At 45.5% G+C, this 24,059-nt stretch overlaps 1 protein-coding gene across 2 annotated transcripts in view; it reads right to left on the bottom strand.

The window, feature by feature from the left end:
- Window positions 1-24,059, bottom strand: part of TRHDE (thyrotropin releasing hormone degrading enzyme) — a 384,180-nt gene that overhangs the window by 215,194 nt on the left and 144,927 nt on the right. For both annotated transcript variants that reach the window (XM_075012759.1, XM_075012751.1), the window contains exons 4-5: window positions 9,338-9,492; window positions 33-146 (exon numbers count right to left, since the gene is read on the bottom strand). In XM_075012759.1, coding sequence (XP_074868860.1) covers window positions 33-146; window positions 9,338-9,492 — 269 coding nt within the window. The remainder of the gene's footprint in view (window positions 1-32; window positions 147-9,337; window positions 9,493-24,059) is intronic.

Genomic DNA, 24,059 nt, shown 5'->3' on the forward strand with positions numbered 1-24,059 from the left:
GTTTCCAAAGTCAGGAAATAACATTAACTTACCATATTCCAGCCTGGGTAGAGGTAGTCTGTCCCAACAAATTCAAAATAGTGAGCAAAACCTTCTTTTAGCCACACATCTTCCCACCATACTGGAGTCACAAGATCACCAAACCACTATAAGGGAAGTCCAATCAAACAACAAAAATGTTAACATAGGTATAATTTCTACACAAAGTCACCACTACTAGAGTTATTATTAATAATAATGACAGTATATTACACACATCAAACCTTCCATTCAAGGATCTCAAAGGGTTCATCTACAGTAGGAACGAACTTCAAAGTTAACTTTGATGTTAGGCAGTACTTAGAAATAGCTTGCAGAGCTCCTACAAACATTTTCCCTTACTTCGAAGTTAACTTCAAAGTAAGGCAGCCCAACTTCGACATCCTTACTCCATTCCTGGGAATGGAGTAGTGCCTTACTTCGAAGTTTAACTTTGAAGAGGGTGTGTGTAAATGCTCAACGTCAAGTTGTTCTTTGAAGTAAGCAACTTAAAAGTTATTTTTGCAGTGTACACACGGCCAAAATTTTTTTTTTTTTTACACAAAATACCAATGAACTGAGCTTTCTAATATCCGTGTGAGTTAGGTAAGTTTTAGTTGAGGAATGTAAGTGTCTTGTGGTAGGCTGTACAGGATATCACTGGAAAATTAGGAGCAGAACTTAGAAAAGTTTCAGACTTTTTCTTTTCTTTCTCTTCTTTTTTCTTTAAGGACTGTCTATTCAGATCAAGTTCGTCCATGGTAGTAACTTTGGGAGCCCATTTTTACAATGGGACATGAATATTTGAATGTGTGAGACACACTAACATTAATGGGAACTCAATAAACTAATCATTCTACCTCAATGCCTCTGCAGCATTTTTTTCTGAATAAATAGACAAAGTCTGTGTCTGTACATGTCACTGGTATTTTTTGATTTAATTAGAAAATGAGGTGATCCTAGTATCATGAGAGAATTTTGACCTTACATGTGGTCAGAAATTATTAAAATAAACAGAGAACAACAAATAGATATTCTAGAGAGCAAGTGACTTATGTGAGATTACACAAACAGCTACTGATGTTGCAATTAGTGTCTGCTTCCATAACTGTGTGTGTGTGTTTCAAAGCTCTTGGTGGGGTACAAATGAGCTGCCTTACATTTGTGCATCATTATGCATAAAAAAGGGAATGATGTGGGTACAGAGGCATATATAAGTGCTGTCACTGGTGACTGTTGGTGCAGAGAACAAGGGGGGCAGTTCCAAAGAACATTCCATAGAAGAATTAACATTATCAGATTGGCACTATTAGGTTGCAGCAGCCAACAGCTAGTACCCAAAGGAGTGAAGATAAATGTAATGAAGATCTAGACAGAGAAGTGCAGATGTTGACAAAAGTGATCTAGACGACACTTTTCATATCAATTGAAAGTGAAATTGAGAAAACAGATAGAGACCCATTGATCAATGACTCTCATTATTTACATAAATTCCGACAATATGCTCAGCTTTTTACAAAACCAATAAGGCAGTTCAGTCTCTAAGACCTTACAGCTGAAAGACAAAAACTGCCACTGGAAATCCATATACATTCATAACATGCCTTCAAACTAGAGAGACTTAAGGGGCTATATTTTAACCACAGATAATTTATGATAAAAAAGAATGAAATAATGCATAATAGGTTTATATTCATGGGTTATGATAAGCAAATACAAAATAAGTATTAGCAGTAGGTAGGGAGATTTTGTTTAAAGAAGCCAGGGCTTAAACTTGAAATACCATTTGTTAACACCCTTTGTTATAATTCAGAAAGGTTTAATAAAATTTTAGAAACATCGAGTTGTTATTGATTAGATAAAATAAAAATATATGTGACTTACTTAAGAAATTACCTATGAGCCCTTGCTGGAAAAGCAGAAATATATATCCTATTATCTGCAAAATATTATTAATCATGACACAGTGTCTCATTTCTTACACAGTTTTACACCTCAGAGGTTTTTTTTTCCTATTTATCATGTAATAATTGTTATAACAGGATTACAGTCACTGGATTTTAATCATGCAATAAAGAAATATTTTTATAGGTATGATGATAACAAATGTGCTTCTATAAAATATGTTATAGTTCCTTGAACATTCTTGTAGATTGTCAAATCTCAGAAAGTCTGCTCGAGCTCTAAAAACACAACTTAATAAACATAAATGTAGATTATATTACTGTTTCAGGAGTTAGATGTCTGATAGGAAAATATTATCCCATTTACATTCGACAGTTTGTGGGTACTGAACAGATTTTTAAACTAAAATAAGGAGAAGATGCAAAGATAGAATCAGGCTTAATCAGACATAGGCAATTTATTCTTTATTAGAATATTGTCACTGCTTGAATTGAATGAAGATTATCATTTGCAGGTTTTTTAGAGGAAAAGATTAATATGTACTGGTTAACATATGAGTGGTGATAAATTTAATAGGGGCGGAAAAGGCTCTGTATATTTCTTACCTATACAATGGAAGCGTACCTTCTTTTCTCTTTTTCCTTTATAATTATTGAAAATTTGTAGAGGGGTGAAAGGGGTTGGCTTTCCTTCCTTTGCTACATGCTTCTTTTTAAATTATTCAATTATTTTATTGTGTTTTGCATTTGATCATTTTGATCAGTTCTCATCAGAAATTACATTCTTAAATTTAACTGATTTTTCTTCTATGCAAAGGATGAAGTTCTGACTAATCTGTAACATTTGTATATTATGGTATCCCTATCCAGTTTGAACTTCTGTAATATTATTATATCTGTACTTGATAGTGAGCAACTAACATCTTTGCTGATGATTAATTTCCTGTTCATGTCCTGTGATCAGTGTGATTCCTCCTCAGACAATGAATTTATTTGAATCTGAAGCAGACGCTTTTGTGTAGAAACTATATATATCTTCCACTTGTTACGAATTTATTTTTAATTCCATACAGAAAAATGTTAAAAGAGCAGGAAGGTTGAAATGCCAAGCAATCAAAACTTAGGAAATGCCAGGACTGAAGTTACCCATGGAATCTTGCTCAGATCCCCTAATCAGTGTTCCCTGTAAGCTGAGCACTTGGGTGGCCACCTAGCAGAGATTCAAATGCTGCCCAACTGTTGAACTGAGTGCTCATACATGGCAGCATCTGCTTCTGTTTGTGTTGCATGTCTACACCTGCCTCAGTGCACGTAACAAAATTATGCCCCATTCAGATGGAAAATATGAAAGGGGACACTCTCCCCAGTGCATATATATTATGACAGTTTTGCCAAGCAACTCATAAAAGCTTCTGGCAGAGTGCAGAAACAGAGTGAGCTTTCCTGGATGAGAGTTCAGTGCCTTAAACACTAGGAAACATTCTATTTCCTTCTGAAACCCTCCGCCTCGATTCACTTTCCATCCTAAACACTTGAACGACCTAGAGGTCCTATAGGACAGCACTGTGTGAAAACACATAATTAAAGCTAAGCAGTCCTATGACTAACAATTTATTTACTAGGTAATGAGCTTTCGTTGGTAAGACTTGATGGGGGTCTTACCCATGAAAGCTCATTATGTAACAAACAAATTGTTAGGCTATAAGGTGCTACAGGACTGCTTGGTTTTTTTTAGTGAAGCTACAGACTAACACGGCGACCTCACAGAGACTGTGTAATTAAAGATGTGTATCAATGCAAAAGAGGACCCAACTAAGGTTGCTTGGACTATTTTAATTCTAGCATTTCCTAATTTTTGAGTGCTTGGCTTTGTAACCTTCACGTTCTTTTAAGAGATTTAAAAAAAAAACCGATGTATTAGCTTTTAATTTAAAGCAGAAAACGGAAAAAAGGTAACTTTCATTATGTTTACCCCTGCCACTTGTCAGGATAGGGTCATCAGCAGGATTTTAACCCAGGTCTTTTAGATTTAAAGTACAAATATGGGAACAGCAATGTGTTAGAGGATAACATGAAACATACTTTCCCAGGGGCTTATCTGAGAGCAGGTCTACACAAGAACTTATAGTCGACTGTAGATATGCAACGCCAGCTATGGCAATTGCATAGTGGAATCAACTTATCTACAATCAACTTACCCGGCTGTCATCACCGAGGGAGGGACCTACTTTACTCTACACAAGATTGAAAAGTACAGGGGCCAACTGTTGATCCCTGATAGTTTAATTTTGCTCATCATCACTAAGCTTGCAAAATCAAACCCCAGAAGATTGACCCTGACTGGTCAGGGTTGATCTCCTGGGCAGTGAAGGCATACCCTAAGAGGCAGACAAATGGTTTGAAGGCTGGGGATCAGGATTCCTACCTCTGGAGGTGAGTGTGGTCTAGTAGCTATAAGCAGCACAGACAGGCAGACAGATTTGGCACACCCACTCTATAAGACACAGGGGCTAAGTGGGTGAATGTTATGTCTGCCACGTCAGAGATGTGACTTCTATGTTCGCCAAAGGTAAGCTTGTGCTTCTTTTCAGTTATCCTAGCTGCAAAGTGAGAATGTGAAGTTACTCAAAATAAAAACTGGGAATTATTAACAGCACTCAGTTAAAGAATACCTTCATATAAGCCAAAGGTCATTTCGCAGTTGCTACATCGACTGTGTGCCATCTTGAGCCTTAGAATATACTGATACAGGCAGGTCTGAATGAGCTCTCCCCTGATACCTAGTGACGTACTTCAGGGCAAAAGAGTTCAGGAGCAAACTGTATTACAAAGACACATCTACTCTGCATAGGTGTTAATCAGACAGACATATGTTGCCAAATTGGTCACTTTTGGCTGGTCTGAGGTTATGATTCATTTTTAATATTGAATGCAAATGTAATGAAATGTTATCCTTATTGTATAAATAAAGTGCAACAGCAGAACTGTACTTCACATGCCCTGATTCCTGGGGTCACCCAAAACTGAAACTCACTTGCTTAGGAGGAGGTAGAGACACCACTGAAGATGACAAGGGATGGTACAAGTGTTCCGTCCTACTGGTGAGGATGCTGCTTAAAGACTCATAGACACCATTTGACATATGTCCTCTCCAGTGTTTGAAGCTGGAGCCAGAGCCATTCCATCCATAGGCTGGAGTAGCTACCCCAGGCTCTGCAGCAGCTGCCCTAGCCGTCCTGTGGACGGGAGGATTACCTAGGGCCATGTGCAGCAGCCATAGGGGTTGCCCTCCCCTTGGCTCCACTCCTGCATTCCCCACATGGGTGGTTTGAGCACCAGCCAGCTCTGCTCTGCCACACCATGCCCTCCCAGCCCACTGAGCCCCACTTCTCCACAACAGCTCAGGTGACCCCCTGCCACCAGGCCCTTCACCAGGTCATCCCCTGCCCCATTGGTCAGAGAGGGTGTCAGGGAGTGGGGGGAGTGGGGATTGCCGTGCAGTAGCACCTGGGTGGGTGCCCCAGACTCCACCCCACTTGGGATGGCCCTGGGTGGAGCTGACTATACTCAATTCAGAGTCCTTGTTTCTCTTCAGTGATTACTCAAGTTGACATTGTTGATGGGCAGCTTTGTTAAGAGGACAGAGTTGTAGTGAAAGCAAATGAATGGGCAACAGCCCAGAAACTGCCAGCTACCCAGCGAAATCACGAAGACCTGAGGTAAGCGGGTGAACATACAGAACAGGGCACTGGAGAGGAGGCAGTGAGAGGCAAGCAGCAGTGACAGGAGTGGCAGAGGAGGTACTGACAGAGATAGCCAAAGCTATGGCAGCAACCAGCCACTGGCAGTGGAGGTAAGAGCAGCAGTTCTATGTCCCCACTTCTGAGGGATGAAAGGTGGACCTGGGTGAATGTAGTTGGGAACTCTGCGTCTTCAAAGTGGAGTGGCATATGAACATGACATTGTTCACTCTGTGAGGTGAGAAACTGAGTCAAAGGACACTGACCACATACTGGGCGTTTGCTGAAGTTCACATTCTTGAAAATATGGTAGTGGCAGTTTCTCAAACTAATGTTGGGTCCCCTTTTCCCTGTTTAATAAACAGGTCACTGTATTATACTTGTCAGTGCTTGTAAGTGAGGAATTCAGGGAAGGTGTTGAGTATCCCCAGATTACAGGGTGGGATCTCATTCAGGTTTTGTTTTGTATTGTTAAGAGGTACCCCTACCCATTGAACTTAGCACTTGCTGCTGCCTCCACCTGGCAAAAGTATTACACTCAGACAAGAGCAGAATGAAGCTGCTCAACAAAAATGGGAGACTAGTGAGTCTAAGGGTAGGTTTACACAGCAGCCTTATTTAAAAATAAGATATTCCAGAAAAAAATTGTGAAGAAGGGTTCTTTCAAAATCGGGGTTTCCTTCCAAAGGAACCCCATCTATATGGCTAGTTTGCAATTCAAAAGCAGCACTTTCGACATTCTGGGTGGCTGTCATTATGCAAATAAGCCACTGAATAGTCACATGAGCACCTCACTAGTATTTGCGATGTGCTAAATTTACATGCCCCTTCTGAAAGGGAGGGGCATATATGGATGTAGCCCTTGTGCAATAAGGTTTACAAATTTCAAAATAAGTCAACTGCTAACTTGAATTTATTTTAAAGTGGTTGCATTATCTTGATGGTGAGTTAATTATTTCGAAATGCAAGCTATTTCAAAATAACTTTGCTATGTAGACACACTCAAAGGCTACATCTACACTAGAGGGTTTTATCAATAAAACTTGCAAAGCATCTACACGCAAAATTTATTTTGTTTACAGTCTATCAACAAAACTCTGCACTTCCGCCGACAGCATTCTGCCTCTCCACGATGAGGAATAACACCTTTTTTCAATAGTTTCTGTTGACAAAAAAGCTGTGTAGATGCTCTGAGGGGGTCCTCTGTCAACAGACAGGGCTTCCAGTTCACTGGGCAGCCCTGTTTGCTGAGCTTCCCATTGGTCATTCTGCTGAAAGAGTGGCCAGGAAGTCTGGCTGCTCTCTGTTAATGGAGCAGATCACTTTTTTGATCTGCTTCTATGTGTGGACGTGATCTGTTGACAGAAGTTTTGCCAGGAAATCTTTTCCAATAGTAACTTCTGTAGACAGATTGCTCTAGTGTAGATGTAGCCTAAGAGAAAAGAAAGTCTTGTGGTTAAGGCACTGAACTGGAATTCAGCACAGTGATTATCAGTTTCTCTCCTAACCACAAACTTCCTGGGCAACCTCAGGCAAGTCAGACTTTATATGCCTCAGTTGCTCTTCTACAAAACAGAAATAATAATACTTCCTTTTTCTGCTTTATTTATTTATGCTATCAACTCTTTTGGGCAGGAACTCTCTCTTACTGTGTTTGCACAATGGTGCCTCTAGGCATCTCTTTGATAACAAAAAGCAAAGAGAGCTAGAGGGGGAGCCTTATAAGAAAAAAGGAGAACAGCTAAATACATAAAGAGGCATGTTCTGATTTACATTACGGCCACCTTCACAGAGATATAAGGTGTGGGGGGTCCTTAAAGTGAGCAAATGTAATTTTCACACCCTGGTATTAGTGTAAGTGAGAATCAGATCAACAAACTCAGTAAATTATTCATGTGATAATTTACCACAAATATTTAAATATGAATCAACTTAGGAGTTTAAGTTAGCACTGGGAAAACTATAATTTAAAACAAAGGAAAATTTAAGTGAAATATAGAGGAATGACTTAATGAATAAAGGTTCCTCTACTCTGACACTCTCTCATCTGGCAACAGCCATAATCCAGCATGATTTTAGTTAGCCAGATGACCATTTACCATGGGTGCAGCCAAGTTTCCTGTGGTCCCATAAAGTTTGTTTACAACCACCAGTCCTGGCTCTCAGTGTTTTGTGCTGTTATTTAACTGTACTTTACCCCTAAATGTCTTCTAAGAGCCCAGGAAGCAGCGGAAGTGTTGGTAATGCTGCTAGACACTAATGACCTCCTGTGGTCTAGCAAATTCTCTTGTTCACCACCAGTCAGGTCCCAAGGGTGCCAGACTAGAAAAGTTCAACCTGTATTTATTTTATATTGATACTTAATGAATTGTAGGTTAGTATCCAAGGAAAGAAATGGGAACTCTAATTTCAAACATTAAAAACAACACTAGAAACAACATTCAAAAATGTACCATAGGGATAAATCCTGTACGAGAAAATGGAATAGACTAGATGCCCCAATATGTGTTTTCTATCCCTAATGTCTAAGGTTCTATGATTTTTACACTCTATTGTGCACTGCTTTATTGTACCTTCCTAGGTCAGAATTTGTAACAAAATAAAGGTGATTGTACTGAGATTCAGCAGCAACCTCCAAGAAACATTTCATGTTTTAGTTGAAGATCCAATTTTCAACTACACATTTAAAGTAAAACACAAACATGAATCAACATCAGAATTTCCAGATTTACCAATCAGTATACCCATTACAAAGTTACTATTCAAATGTTTTTCTTTTTAATTTTGAAAAAGTATTAAGTATTTGCCTTGCTTTTCAAAAGATCTTATATAAAATCATAAATGTAAGCCATGCAGAATACACAGTAGGATTTCATTCCCTTTAACCCAGGGGCTATTATTATGCCTGCTACCATTGCAAGAAAGGGTTTCCTGTCCCTGTAGCACAGTTCTTCAATAACATTTGCATGCAACTCAGTATTACTGATCACTCCTAATGTGCTTAGTTTGAGATAGGAATATGGAAAGCAAAAATGTGAAATAAATTGTAATATGGGTATATTACAAAGTTGCTGAATTTGTCCAAGAGCTTCAATACACAAGCACACAAAAGATCCATCATTTGTCAAAGAAGGTCAGTGACAGAATACAAAAATACTGCTTTCTTAAGTATGTGTGTATTGAGAAAAGAGGACTATCAAAATGATTTCAGCCAAAGCAAATTCTGACATGATTATCAACTCAGCCTAAATCTGTTACAATGCTATAATAAATCATTTTCTAGTGCTAGCAATATACTTACCACACACACACACACACACAGCACCATCATAATGATCAGAGTAAAGGGACAAGTTTGCTACAATATTGATGGAACACAGAGTACATGGAGAGTAGTGGGTGGCGGCACCATCACTATTAGGAACCTAATAACCTAATAACCTAAACTCACTATTAGGAAGTGTACTCATTCTACCTTACTTGCTCTTTTGCCTTATGTTTGATTTTTCTGGATTTCCAAATTTTTGTTGCACATCTAAGCACTCTCCAAGTTGATTTGATTACAGCTATAACAAATGTGTGCAATTATTGATACTAGGATATAGGCTTTGAAAAGGAATACATTTGATCTTTTATGCTTTACTATGGTTTCACAATGGCTTGCATGTCTCATACCTGATGGCATAGCTCATGTACAATAACCATGGTGACATCCAGTAAGTATGACAGAGAAGAAATGCTCGGATCTAGCAATATCCTTTGCTCCACAAAAACGCTTAGTCCCCAGTTCTCCATGGCAGCATAGGGATGCTTAGGTACAGCTAATAGATCTAGAAACAGAATAAAATGTAGTTTAACATGCTTGTGAAAACCGTTATTCTCTAAAGTTACTGCTATAAGCTAAAAGCTGTAAGCCATCATTCAGAGTATTTTCCTTAACATCTACATAATATGTAAGCTGTTCATTTCAGTTCTTCTCTTCCAATATTATCTACAAAAATAATTTCAAATAAGCATGGGATCTTCGTTTTACTTCATTATTATTCACTCATTGTTTATGATTTCCGCATTGCTGCAACACAGTCAGTTATTGGACCTTTAATAGGAGTAGATTTTATCTATATTATTTTCCTTTTAAAATATCCTCTCTATTGCTTACTTATTTATATTTATTTATTTGATTCCATACCTGCCTTCCATGCCCCAAATGCATTGCACAAAACAGTAACACAAACTTCTACCAAACACAAAATGGATTTTATCCGCTGATGATACTGACTTGGTCAGGGACATCTTGTATATCAAAGATGTATGTCAGTAAAGGCAAAGGGTGACATCCAGGGAAGCGCTAAAGCAATACTTCACAATAACTGCCTTCAAGATGACAGGTGACCACTCAAATTAAATTCTTAAAATAGCATGTACTGTGCACTGAACCTTTGTTCTGTGTGTTGTATTACTGGCACACATGCTCTGGAGGAAGAATTCTGACAATGTCTTTAAAGTATGTCTCCCTATTTCTCTTGCAAGAACTCCTGAGACTACTGGAGTTATTCCACAATGACACAAAGGCTGACAAAATGTAAGGATTAGAATGGGGTTGTCCTTTATATCCACAGCTGAAAGAAGACAGTGGAATTCTCCCAACAGGACTTGGGCAAAACAAGTGGGCAGTGGAAAATGGCAGGTACACTGAAATTTGACAGGAACTTCCCTGTAAAAAGGTAAAAAGTAATGTAACCAGCTTTAGGGATGGGAATAAGCCCCGGTTTTCTGGAGGATGACTTACTTGACTTCTCTAACCATAGAAATAAAAATACTGTATGACTAACAACACACCTTTCCCAAGATTGCCTATTTTAAGTAGAGGAGGAATACAGAAATATGCGCCACAATAGTTCAAGAAAAGGGGCAGCCAGTGGGAGTTTCACAGCAGATATCAAAGAAACACTGTATGAATTTAGAACTTTAACATATGGCAGTCCCAAGTAGCTCCACATCCAGGTGAGCATCAACTAATGACCAGGCTTGCCCTTCCTGAAGTCAAAACAGTCACTGCGCTCAGTGGGAGCAGGAGTAGACACCAGTAGATACTTCACTATTTAAAATACATAGAAGCATCCTTATTGCATAGGCAGGGCGAGATGCTGTGCGATTAAAGATGACCATTGTGGCAGACCCTTACCTGGAAGCTTCCGGAGCCTTCTAGAAGGACAACATACTGGGTCCTATTTGAAATCCAGGGAGTGGGCGGGTGCAGCCTGCCCACGACTAAAAGGCCCCTCTTAATAGGAGAGGGAACCCATTAAAAAGACCGTGGCCCAAACAAAGTGCGGGGGACAACTAAAGAGAAAACAGGGACGGGAGTGGGGGTCAAAGGTTTAAAACGAGGGAAAAAGAAGGGGACACCAAGCAGACAACCCCAGACAGTGCCCACTGCCCCTCGAAGGTGTCGAGAGAGCCAGTGGACGCCACCCAAAGGAACTCTGCCCAGATTCGTGAGCGGAGAGCTGAGCGGAAATAGGCCCCACAGTCGCAGGCCTCCCCCCCGCCAGCCTCCTCTCCCAGGTGTTGTAAATGGCCACCTTGGCCATAGCCAGGAGGAGGCTGACGAGAAGGTCCTGTGACTTAGTGGGGCCACAGATAGGGTGTGCCAGGATAAGAAGGTGTGGGGAAAAGTGCAGCCAGAACTTCAGTAGAAGGTTCTGGAGGAGCTGGAAGAGGGGCTGCAAGCTGCTGCACTCAATGTAAATGTGCGCCAGGGTCTCCCTCGTGCCGCAAAAGAAGCAGGAGTCTAGAAGGGGGGTGAACCGTGCCAGCTACACACCTGTGCTCACCGCCCCACGGAGGATTCTCCAGCCAATGTCCCCAGTGGGCCGCAGGACCAAGGTAGAATAAAGGCTGGCCCACCGGGGCTCCCCACCCTCCAAAGATAGTAGAAGATCCCACCACTTGTGGTCTGGACAGGACGTGAGGGTGGGGAAATGGAGCATGTGAAGCACGAGCGTGTACAGATGACATCTGGGCGCAGTTCGAAAGGGGACTGGCTGCAAGGCGTGCAGCCAGCTGGGATGATGCGGGGGAGGGGGGTGGGTAGGCTCATGGAGCCGGGGGCCCACAGAGAGATCCGGAGGGCCAGGAGTGAGAGGGGGGTGGGGTGCACCCTCTCGCAGGACCCAGTGTAGGTGGATGTGAGCAGCGGGTGGCAAGGCAGCCTTCACCTCCTTGAGTACGCACCTGGGAGAGCATAGGGCGGAGAGCCCCATGCACTGGGCAAGCACCGAGGCCTCCATCCAGTCTCCCGTAGTCCAGGAGGTCTCTGACCCTGATGATTCCACCGAGGACCAGCCTCCGGCACACCGCAGGGGACTCCACCGCCTGCACGCAGAGGTAGGGGTGTGTAGCAGGGGCTCCGCGAGGAGGTCTTCCCCTGCGGTGGCCCCTAAAGACTTGGAGACTGCGAGCAGCCGCCAGGTGCGGAGGAGATCCTGGTGGAAGGGCGGCAGTTCCGAGAGGTCTCATGGATGGCCTCTCAAAGGCAAATAAAGGAGCTGCCGGTCGTATCGGAGCCCTCGGAAGTGACGGAGGAAAGTGTGCGCCAATGTGCTCCACGCTGGACTATCTGCACTATTGCTGTTGAGGAGTCCCTGCAGGGCCCGGAGGCAGAAGACATGGACCTGAGTGCGGAGGCAGGTCAGGCCCTGTCCTCCCTCCTCCGGGGGGAGATGGAGAACCCCTGCAGGGACACAGTGCAGTCCTGGCCAAAAGAACTCCAGAACTATTTTCTGGAGGGTGGCCAGGAAACCTGGGGGTGGGACAAGGGTGTTGAGACGGTGCCAGAGCATGGACAGGACTAGTTGGTTAAGCACCAGTGCTCTCCCTCGCAGGGAGAGACACTGGAGCAGCCCCGTCCACCTGCACAACCGCTCAGCCATCCTGCCCTCTAAACCCTGCCAGTTTTCTGGCGGAGAGGGATGCGTGGCAGATAGAAAGATGCCCAGATAGGACAGCGGACCCACGCTCCACCGGATGGCCTGAAGCGCGGGTGGGAGGCGGCTCATCTGCCAGCCAGCTCCGACGACCAGGCCAGATCTCTTGACCCAGTTGACCCAGGTGGTGGAGGCTGCGAAGTAAACAGCTTGGCAAGCCTCCAGCCGCGCCAAGTCTTCCAGGTCCTGAACCATGGGTAGCACGTCATCGGCATACGCCGACAGGACCAGCCACAGCCTCAGCTCCCAAAGCACCAATCTTGTCAACCTTCAACGAAGGAGACAGACAAAGGGCTCAATGGCCAGAGCGTAGAGCTGTCCTGAGAGTGGGCAGCCTTGTCGTACTCCCCATCCGAAGCTGACCAGAGCAATCAGGGTCCAGTTGAGCTTGACCATGCACTCTGAGGCAGCATACAGCACCCAGAGAAACCCGACAAAGCGGGGCCTGAGGCCGAAGGCCTGCAGGGTACCCGGGAGATACCCATGGTCCACCCTGTTGAACACCTTCTCCTGGTCCAAGGACAGGAGGGCGAACGACAGGCTGTCCCTGCACCCTAGCTCTAAGATATCCCGGACCAGATAGAGGTTGTCAAAGATGGTGCGGCTCGGGATGGTGTAGGTCTGGTCAGGATGGACAACGTCCTGCAGCACAGACCCCAAGTGGTGGGAGATGGCTTTAGCGATGATCTTGTAGTCCATGCTGAGGAGCGAGATGGGACGCCAGTTCCGAAGGTCGCAGGGGTCCCCCTTTTTTGGCAGCAGGGTGAGGACAGCCCACCTGCATGACAGGGGGATGACCCCGCTTTGCAAGGCCTCGGCCCACACGCTGAGCAGGTCTGGGCCAAGGACGTCTCAAAACACGCGGTAAAACTCCACGGTCAGCCCATCCATGCCCAGGGATTTGTTGGTGGGCATGAGACGGAGGGCTTCTGAGAGCTCAGCTAGAGTGAGAGGAAGCTCTAGCCAGTCCCGGTCGCCCATGCTGACCGAAGGGAGTTGGTCCCAAAGCATCCTGCAGGCGTTGGCGTCGGTCGGATCTGGGGAGAAAAGGGTGGCGTAGAAGGCGCGAGCCCTCTCACGCATCTCCGCTGGATCCGTAAGAGGGGTGCCATCCTCTGCAAGAAGACAGAGAATATGTTTTTTGGCACCCCTCTTTTTCTCCAGGGCATAGAAGAAGCTGGAGCCGCGGTCCATCTCCCTGAGGAGCTGCATCCGTGACCTTACAAAGGACCCCTGAGCCCGAAGGGCATTGAGGGCCCTGAGCTAGTCCCTCTTCTCCCTGTACGTGCCGCAGACAGATGGATCTCCAGGGCTGGTGGCCAGGCGCCTCTCCAGCTCCAGAACCTCCTGCTCCAGCTGTCCTATCAACGCATCCCGCCACCGGCTGGCCCCCCCGGGCATAGTCACGGCAGAAGAGCCGCGTGCGCACCTTTCCCAGATCCCACCACCACCGCGCTGAGGGAAAGGTGTGCCGTTGCCCAAGCCAGGCCAGCCAGAACTCCCGGAAGGATGCCATGAAGCCCACATCCTCCAGAAGGCTGTTATTGAAATGCTAATAGGCCAACCCCCACTTCCCCGGAGAGAGGGAAGCCTTCATGGCCACCAGGTGGTGGTCCCAGAAGGGGGCTGGCCACACACTGGAGGAGTGGGCCTGGGAGAGATGGCTGACAGGTGATATAGATGCAGTGCAACTGGGAGTGTACGGATTTATGGCCCACCACCTGGACGTAGGTGAAAACGGTGTCCTCATCTGGGTGGTGGCTGCGCCAGACGTCCACCAGGGAGCGATGACTGATGAGCTCCCTGAGGACGTCCGCAGCGGCCTGGCACTGCTCGGTCCCCATACAGTCCCGCTCCTCGAGGGTGCAGTTGAAATCCCCGCCGAGGACCAGGCACTCGCAAGGATCGATGGAGTCAATGAAGGCCGACGCCTGCTGGAAGAAGGATGTTCTCTCCGGGCCGGACATCGGGTCATAGACGTTGGCGAGGTGGAGGGGCAGCCCCTCCACCCACACCCAGAGATACAGCTGGCGGCCCGGCACGACCTCGACGCTCCCCAGCACCTCAGGCTGCAGGTCTGGGAAGAACAGGGTCGCCATCCCGGCCCGAAGGGCCGAGAGGTGGCTAAGGTGGACCCCGTCTTCCCACTCCAGCCGCCAGCTGGCTTCAGCAGCTGGAGTAGTGTGGTTCTCCTGCAAGAAGGGGACCGAGTACCTCCCCTCCCGGAGGAAGGAGAGCACTCGGCACCTGCGGAGACCCGACCCGCAGCCCCTGGCATTTAGTGTGGCAAAGATGACCGGCGCCATTTGGAGGGCTGGGGAGGATCCTCGCTGGAGGGAGCGTCAACGGTCCCAGTGGGGCCATGCAACAAGCTGTGACCGACGCCAAAAGTAATTAGGGCGTCACAGAAGCCGTGGGCCCATTGGTAGGCCGTGGCGTCCCTCCTCCCGGTCCCCTTGCCCTCCTTTAGAAGGGCCCTCACAGACTCCAAGATGACATGGAAGTCACCCCAGTGCTGGAGAATGAGAGCAACCTTGTTCTTGGAGCCGCGAACGTCGTCCAAGAATTGGTGTATCTTACCCATCAGCCCTGTTTTCTTATGGGTCCCACGGCTGGAAAAAAGGTCCAAGTGGGGACTGGGGTCTAAGTTCAGGAGGGATGGGGGTGGCAGAGGGAGAGCAGCCCCGGAGGTGCTGGGAGAGAGCAATGCAACAGAGGCCTCCCAGGCGATAGCAGCCTCGGGGGTGGATATGGATGGACAGGTGTTAAGGGAAGGGGTGAAAAGGAGAAGGGTGGCGGTGGGGAGGATAAGGGTTAGAAGGGGAGGGGAAGGGTCGGGAGGGGGTGGGGGAAACGGGGAGGAGGAAGGGGTGGGAGTGGCGGAAGAGGGGGAGGGGAAGGGTCTGGCGGGGGGAGGGTGAGCGCAGGCAAGGGGCCGTGACTGTCGGGGGTGGTAGTCCTGGCGGAGGCGGAAAGAGCACGGAGCGAGGTGGGGGTGAGGCAGGAGGCAGGAGGAGAGAGGGAGGAAAGGGAGGTGCAAGAAGGCCACAACTCCCAGCACAAGATGGTAAGTGGCTCCTCCTACTGCACTGGGATGTGTGGGGGGGGGTACAATATATGTAAGTGTGGGGAGGTGAGTGAGTGGAAAGGGAGGGGCTCAGGCACCTAACAGAAAAAAAAGGGGGAGACGTGGGTACACAAAGAGGGGGGGAAGATGGAAGGGTGGTGGAGCCAACCAAAGGAGGGGGGGAGGTTAGGGGGAAGAATGTGCCCATGGGTGCCTGAGGGTGGGCCCACAGCAGCCGCTGAAGAGCCCCACAGCTGCAGGAAGGAGGAAAGGGCAGGTGGTTAGGGTGGGGCCCAGATGGGGAGGGCCCTGGCAGCAGCTGGGTGTTGGGGGTGGTGGTGAAGGAGGCGGTGGCTGCAGGTGTAGGGCAGGGACCACACCCTAACACCCCACCCCCAACTATGCAGCCACCCCTCTGGAGCCCCAGTGGAGAGGGGCCCCACCCAAACTAACCCCCGCAAGCTGTGGGGGGAAGCCCAGCCGCTGCCCAAGAAAGCCCCTTACCTCCTCTGAAGCAGTGAGGATGCAGCAGCCAGTGGATGGAAAAAGTGGGCCCGAGTAGAGGGCCAGCAGATTCCCCCTAGAAGATGGGGGGTACCCCCTTCCCCACCAAAAGGCAGGGCAGCAGGAGTCCCCCCTCACACCACCCATCCAGCAGGTCCAGAAGAAACTAGCTGGGAGGGGTGGAGTGGGGGGGAGAAGAAAGCAGCCTGCCTAAGGCAGGGAAGAGAAGCTGGCCCAGAAAGGGGGCCAAAAGACAGCCCTGGGGGGCCTGAAGCAGCCAAAGGCTGCCCACCGCCCCCCAGCACCACACCTCCCAACCGCAGGGCTCCCCAGATGGGATCCCTGCGGCAGCCCTGCAGCCTAGAGGACAGAGTGTTTCTGTTCCCTGTCTAGGCCCAGGCCCTCATTGGTCAGATGGGCCCTGTGCTTCCTATAAAAGGCTCCCCGTCTGGTTGCAGTGGGGAAGGTTTTGGAAGGCGCACTGGAGGAGCAGAGTGAGCGAGCACGCACCACGGGGAAGTGGTGAGTGAAGTGGCCCAGGGTGAGGTTGCTACTTTGGGGCAGGGGTAGAGGCCCTGCCAGTTGCCTCTTGTCCTCATGTCCTCAGGTTGCGGATCTCTCGAGGCATCTAGACAGACTTATGGGCAGTGCTGGGGAGGAGCCGGTCGTCGTGGTACATGTTGGTACCAATGACATAGGGAAGGGTAGAAGAGATGTTCTGGAGGCCAAATTTAGGTTACTAGGAAAGAGACTGAAATCCAGAACATCTTTGGTGGCATTCTCTGAAATGCTTCCAGTTCCACGAGCAGGGCCAGATAGACAGGCAGAACTTCAGAGTCTCAATGCGTGGATGAGACGATGGTGTAGGGAAGAGGGGTTTAGATTTATTAGGAACTGGGGACACTTTTGGGGTAGGGGGAGCCTATACAGGAAGGATGGGCTCCACCTAAATCAAGGTGGATCCAGACTGCTGGCATTAAACATTAAAAAGGACATAGAGCAGTTTTTAAACTAAGAGGTGGGGGAAAGCCGATTGGTGCGGGGGAGCACCTGGATCGGACGGAGACTTCTCTTACACGAGGCTCCATAGACAGGGATTCCCTAGAAGTTAGTCAGATAGGGAACGTGGGAAATAATATATGGGCAAGATCAGATGTGAAACAATCGTGCATAAAAAAATCCACCACGTCTGTGAAAGGCGGACATATAAATAGTGGTAGTTTTCTAACATGCTTTTACACTAATGCTAGGAGTCTGTCTAATAAGATGGGTGAACTGGAGTACCTCATATCAAAGGAGGAAGTTGACATAATAGGCATCTCAGAAACATGGTGGAATGAGGACAATCAGTGGGACACTATCATACCGGGATATAAATTATATCGGAAAGACAGAACAGGTCGTGCGGGTGGCGGAGTGGTACTATATGTGAAGGATAATATAGAATCAAATGAAGTAAAAATCCTAAAGGAATCAAAATGTTCCATAGAATCATTATGGATAACAATTCATTCCTCTAATATGAATATGGCATTAGGAATATATTACCGACCACCTAACCAGGACAGTGATAGTGATGCTGAAATGTTAAGGGAGATTAGAGAGGCTATCAAAATAAAAAACACAGTAATAATAGGAGATTTCAATTATCCCCATATTGATTGGGTGCATGTCACCTCAGGACGGGATTCAGAGATTAAATTTCTTGATGCCTTAAATGACTGCTTCTTGGAGCAGCTAGTACAGGAACCCACAAGGGGAGAGTCGATTCTCGATCTAGTCTTGACTGGAACGCAGGATCTGGTCCAAGAGGTAACTGTTACTGGACCGCTTGGAAATAGTGACCACAATATAATAACTTTTAATATTCCTGTGTTGGGAAGAACACCGCAGCGGTCAAACACTCTGGCATTTAATTTCAAAAAGGGGAATTACACTAAAATGAGGAAGCTAGTTAAACAGAAACTAAAAGGTAGAGTAATTAAACTAAAATCCCTGGAAGCTGCATGGAAACTGTTTAAAGACACCATACTAGAGGCCCAACTTAAATGTATACCCCAAATAAAAAAACACAGTAAGAGACCTAACAAAGAACCACCATGGCTAAACAGCCATGTTAAAAAGGCAGTGAGAGAGAAAAGGGCAGCTTTTAAAAAGTGGAAGTCAAATCCTAGTGAGGAAAATAGAAAGGAACATAAACACTCCCAAATTAACTGTCATAATGTAGTAAGAAAAGCCAAAAAAGAGTTTGAGGAACAGCTAGCCAAAAATTCAAAAAACAATAGTAAAATGTTTTTTAAATACATTAGAAGCAGGAAGCCTGCTAAAAAAGCAGTGGGGCCCTTGGATGATAAAGATATAAAAGGAGCGATCAAGGAAGACAGTGCCATTGCGGAGCGATTAAATGATTTCTTTGCTTCAGTCTTCACGGCTGAAGATGTTACAGGGGTTCCTAAATCTGAGCCAGCCTTTTTAGGCGACAAATCTGAGGAACTCACTCAGATTGAAGTGACATTAGAGGAGGTTTTGGAATTAATTAATAAGCTGAATAGTAACAAGTCTCCAGGACCAGATGGCATTCACCCAAGGGTTCTGAAAGAACTCAAATGTGAAATTGCGGAGTTATTAACAGTGGTTTGTAACCTATCCTTTAAATCCACTTTGGTACCAAATGACTGGAAGACGGCCAATATAACACCGATATTTAAAAAAGGCTCTAGAGGAGATCCTGGCAATTATAGACCGATAAGTTTAACATCAGTACCAGGTAAATTAGTAGAAACACTAGTAAAGAGTAAAATTGCAAGGCACATAGAAGAGCACGAATTGTTGGGCAAAAGTCAGCATGGTTTCTGCAGAGGGAAGTCGTGTCTGTCTAATCTATTAGAATTCTTTGAAGGGGTTAATAAACATGCGGACAAGGGGCACCCAGTGGACATAATATACCTAGATTTCCAGAAAGCCTTTGACACGGTCCCACACCAAAGGCTTTTATGTAAATTAGGTGGTCATGGGATAGGAGGAAAGGTCCTTTCATGGATCGGAAATTGGTTAAAAGACAGAAAACAAAGGGTGGGAATAAATGGTAAATTTTCACAATGGAGGGGGGTAACTAGTGGTGTTCCCCAGGGCTCAGTCCTGGGACCGATCCTGTTCAACTTGTTCATCAATGATCTAGAAAATGAGGTAAGCAGTGAGGTGGCAAAGTTTGCAGATGACACCAAGTTGTTCAGGACAGTCAAAAGCAAAAGGGATTGTGAAGAACTACAAAAAGATCTCAGCAAACTGAGTGATTGGGCAGCAAAATGGCAAATGAAATTTAATGTGGGTAAGTGTAAGGTAATGCATGTTGGAAAAAATAACCCAAATTACACGTACTACATGATGGGGTCAAATTTAGCTACGACAGATCAGGAAAGGGATCTTGGAGTTATAGTGGATAGTTCTCTGAAGACATCCACGCAGTGTGCAGCGGCAGTTAGTAAGGCAAATAGGATGTTAGGAATTATTAAAAAAGGGATCGATAATAAGACAAAAGATATCATACTTCCCCTATATAAAACTATGGTACGCCCACATCTCGAGTACTGCGTGCAGATGTGGTCTCCTCACCTCAAAAAAGATATATTGGCATTAGAAAAGGTTCAGAAAAGGGCGACTAAGATGATTAGGGGCTTGGAAAGGGTCCCATATGGGGAGAGGCTAGAGAGACTGGGACTTTTCAGTTTGGAAAAGAGGCGATTGAGGGGCGATATGATAGAGGTATATAAAATCATGAATGGTGTGGAGAAAGTGAATATAGAAAAATTATTTACCTTTTCCCATAATACAAGAACTAGGGGACACCAAATGAAATTGATGGGTAGTGGGTTCAAAACTAATAAAAGGAAATTTTTCTTCACACAGCGCACAGTCAACCTGTGGAACTCCTTGCCCGAGGCGGCTGTGAAGGCCAGGACTCTATTAGGGTTTAAAAAAGAGCTTGATAAATTTTTGCAGGTCAGGTCCATAAATGGCTATTAGCCAGGGATAAAGTATGGTGCCCTAGCCTTCATAACAAGGGCAGGAGATGGATGGCAGGAGATAAATCACTTGTCTTCTGTTCTCCTTCTCTGGGGCGCCTGGCATTGGCCACCGTCGGCAGATGGGATGCTGGGCTTGATGGACCTTTGGTCTGACCCAGTATGGCCATTCTTATGTTCTTATGTTCTTATGTTCTCATAGGGACCCTGGGCTGGAGTCCAGGGCAGAGGGCAGGTCTGGACTCCCCCCACCCTTTCCCAGAGGGATTACTCCACTGGAGCAGGTGCGGTCCTGCAAGGGGACTGGCTTTATCCTACCCACTCTGGACTTGCCTATGATGAGGATGGCTCACTATGCAGAGACTCCTGCCTTTGGAAAGGCCTGGGCAGATAAGGGGTCTCTGTGAGTCTCTAAGGCACAACAGAGAACTGCCAGGAAGCATCGGGACCCACAGGGGCTGACAAGGGACTTTGTCACACCATTTGTATAATTGATATTACCACTGTTGTAAAATTGAAACAAATCTTGCCGCAAGTATGTGGAAGCATCAAGACATCAATGGAAATATTATTTGTTAAATATGATTATCTTGTTTATATACATCTGACATCTTTGTATTTGAAGATGTTAATGTTGGCTATGTACCTGCATCTAAGACTTTCTTGCTGCCTGCCTACCCCTGCCCCATATGGAATTTACTTTCAGGTTAAATCGCTATCTATTGGAGGCCCATCAAAGGACATTCCACTCTCACAATAGGCTACTGTTAAATAAAAATGCAGCATATCTACATAGTTTTTCCTGATACTGCCTCAGACAGTGAGAAGCCAATGATCACCCCCCAAGAGTTAGCCGTCTGTGTATGAACATGTAAGGAATGCACGTAATCCTGGGTGGGCTTTGTTTGGAACAGAATTGTTCCAGGCCCAGGAAAAAGGATATAAAAAAACTCTGAAGCACCTCCATTCTACCTCTTTCCTGCTCTAAGTCTCTCGACTATGAATTTACAACTAACAGGAGCACCTTGAACCAAGGTCTGAGGACTAGTAATTTTCTAGAGAGATTTTCACAAGCCAGCAGTCTTTACATATCTCCTGCAAACCTGGTACAGGACTTTGCATCCATCTATAACAATTTCATCTTATTTTACTTCATTAATAAATTTTCCGTTAGTTCTGAGTTATGTATGTGAGTTCTGAGTGTCTGGTCCTTTGGGTCCTTGGAACTTCACATCATGAAATGGGTTTTCAATAACCCCTTACTGTATTTGACTGGATCATCTGGATGTGAACCAAGGTCTGGAATGCCTCAAGGACACTGTGTTTGGCTTCTCTTTAACCAGTACGTAACTCCAGAAGTTCTTTTTCACTGGCTTGGTGACTCTAATTATAAAGTAAGACACCAGCCTTGCGGATTTTCTGCCCTATTTCGAGCAGTGCACCCTGGCATTGTTAGTACCGTCTATTCCAGGCACTGGGTCACACAACAATTTCATCAATATGTAGAAGTAGCTATAGTAATGACAAACCCATTAAACAGACAAAAAAGTGTGGCTCACCACTCCTAGACCTAGCACTCTAGTAACCTGAACATAGCATTTTTTATACAATTTGAAATCTACAGATTGGTTGGAGCTAGTTACAATTGACATGTGAAATGACAAATCTCTGGCTACCATACCACAAAGCAATAAGGATACCAGGTTTTAATAACAAGTACAAACAAGTGACCCAAACAGAGAAAAAGGCAGTTCCTTGGTGAGATCCCATTTGGAGCTGTGAGATCCCAGTCTGACTGAAGTCAGTTGCAAAACTACCATTGACTTCAGAGAACCCTCCCAGTCTCTTGCGCTACGTCTACACATGAAGCCTACATCGAAGTAGCTTATTTCGATGTAGCGACTTCGAAATAGGCTATTTCGATGAATAACGTCTACATGTCCTCCAGGGCTGGCAACGTCGACGTTCAACTTCGACGTTGGGCAGCACCACATCGAAATAGGCGCTGCGAGGGAACGTCTACACGCCAAAGTAGCACACATCGAAATAAGGGTGCCAGGAACAGCTGCAGACAGGGTCACAGGGCAGACTCAACAGCAAGCCGCTCCCTTAAAGGGCCCCTCCCAGACACACTTGCACTAAACAACACAAGATCCACAGAGCCGACAACTGGTTGCAGACCCTGTGCATGCAGCGTGGATCCCCAGCTGCAGCAGCAGCAGCCAGAAGCCCTGGGCTAAGGGCTGCTGCACACGGTGACCATAGAGCCCCGCAGGGGCTGGAGAGAGAGCATCTCTCAACCCCTCAGCTGATGGCCGCCATGGCGGACCCCGCAATTTCGAAGTTGCGGGACGCGCAACAACTACACGTGTCCTACTTCGATGTTGAACGTCAAAGTAGGGCGCTATTCCCATCCCCTCATGGGGTGAGCGGCTTCAACGTCTCGCCACCTAACGTCGATGTTAACATCGAAATAGCGCCCAACACGTGTAGCCGTGACGGGCGCTATTTCGAAGTTAGTGCCGCTACTTCGAAGTAGCGTGCACTTGTAGACACGGCTTTGGAGAACCAAATGCTTTGCTGCATCTGCAGCAGGTGGATTGTTAATAACAGGACAATTACTCTAAATGATTTTCATCCAGCAAATCATTTAGGAAGCTTCACTGACTTGCAATTCCTCGGATTACTTGCATGTTAGAAGATAAGCACATGCCTGAGTGCTTTATGGGAGTTACAGAATGATAACGTAACAGCATATTAACTGGTGGCCACACTGGTTTTCAGAAAATATTGCCATTCTCTTTGGTGAGTCTGTAGTCTCCTTCCCATTCTAATGTGAGTAATTTCAGAAGTCTTTCAAAGCCCAAGGTTAGGGTAGTAAGACATCTAGCCTATTATAGGGTACCTCAGTGTTTGGAAACATTCACATTTTTCCTGAAAGGAACTGGATCCAATGCCTGCTGAAGTCAGTGGAAAGACTTCCACTGCTTTCAATGAGCTCTGTATCAGGCCCTGAACATATTCACCTTCACAAAATGAAGGAGCATTTTCATTTTCTTCCTTCTCCAGTGGTTTGCAATTGCTGTTATAAAACTTAACTATTTTTGTCAAAAAATCTGAATCTACATTCTGAGTGTCAATGGACACATGATATTTTTGCAAAGGATAATGATCTTGATTCTACAAATTTTGTAACTGTTACTCCCATTGCTGTTGTCTTTGACTAGAACTTCCAGTATATGCTTGATCTTGTGACATAAGAAAATAACCTATATTCATGACTGGAAATTCAATAAATTAAACTTTTGATTCAGGAGCCACAGTGTCCCAGATTCAAATCCCAACAATAGAATCTTGGTTTATCTATTATCACTCCATTAGGAAATTAAGGAAGTGGTATGGTATTGTTGAAACCACCATCCATTAAGACTCCTTCTGTATTTTTTTAAGGAAGATGGTAAGATATCGGCATCTCTTGTCTTAACACAATGGCAGAAAATGTGATGATGCCTGTATTTTGATAGAAATACTTTTCACATATTGACTGTCCTTTAGAAAACCACAAAATGTGAGCTACTGAATATATAATAGCTCCTTTGTCTGGTGCATCCAGTTATTCCACTGCCTATTTAATTAAATTCTTTGTAAAGCACTTGTGAATGTTTGATTATGTGGAAATCACTGTCGAAACAGACGTGTTCATTATTACTGGAGAGAATAATATCCTCATACATCATAAAACTGTTACATTAGATTTCCTGATACAACAGTGCAGAGAATCCCGTGTTCTACTGGCATAATAGAGGGCTTCAACC

This window comes from Carettochelys insculpta, chromosome 1 (genome assembly GCF_033958435.1).
Source record: "Carettochelys insculpta isolate YL-2023 chromosome 1, ASM3395843v1, whole genome shotgun sequence".
Taxonomy (NCBI): Eukaryota; Metazoa; Chordata; order Testudines; family Carettochelyidae; genus Carettochelys; species Carettochelys insculpta.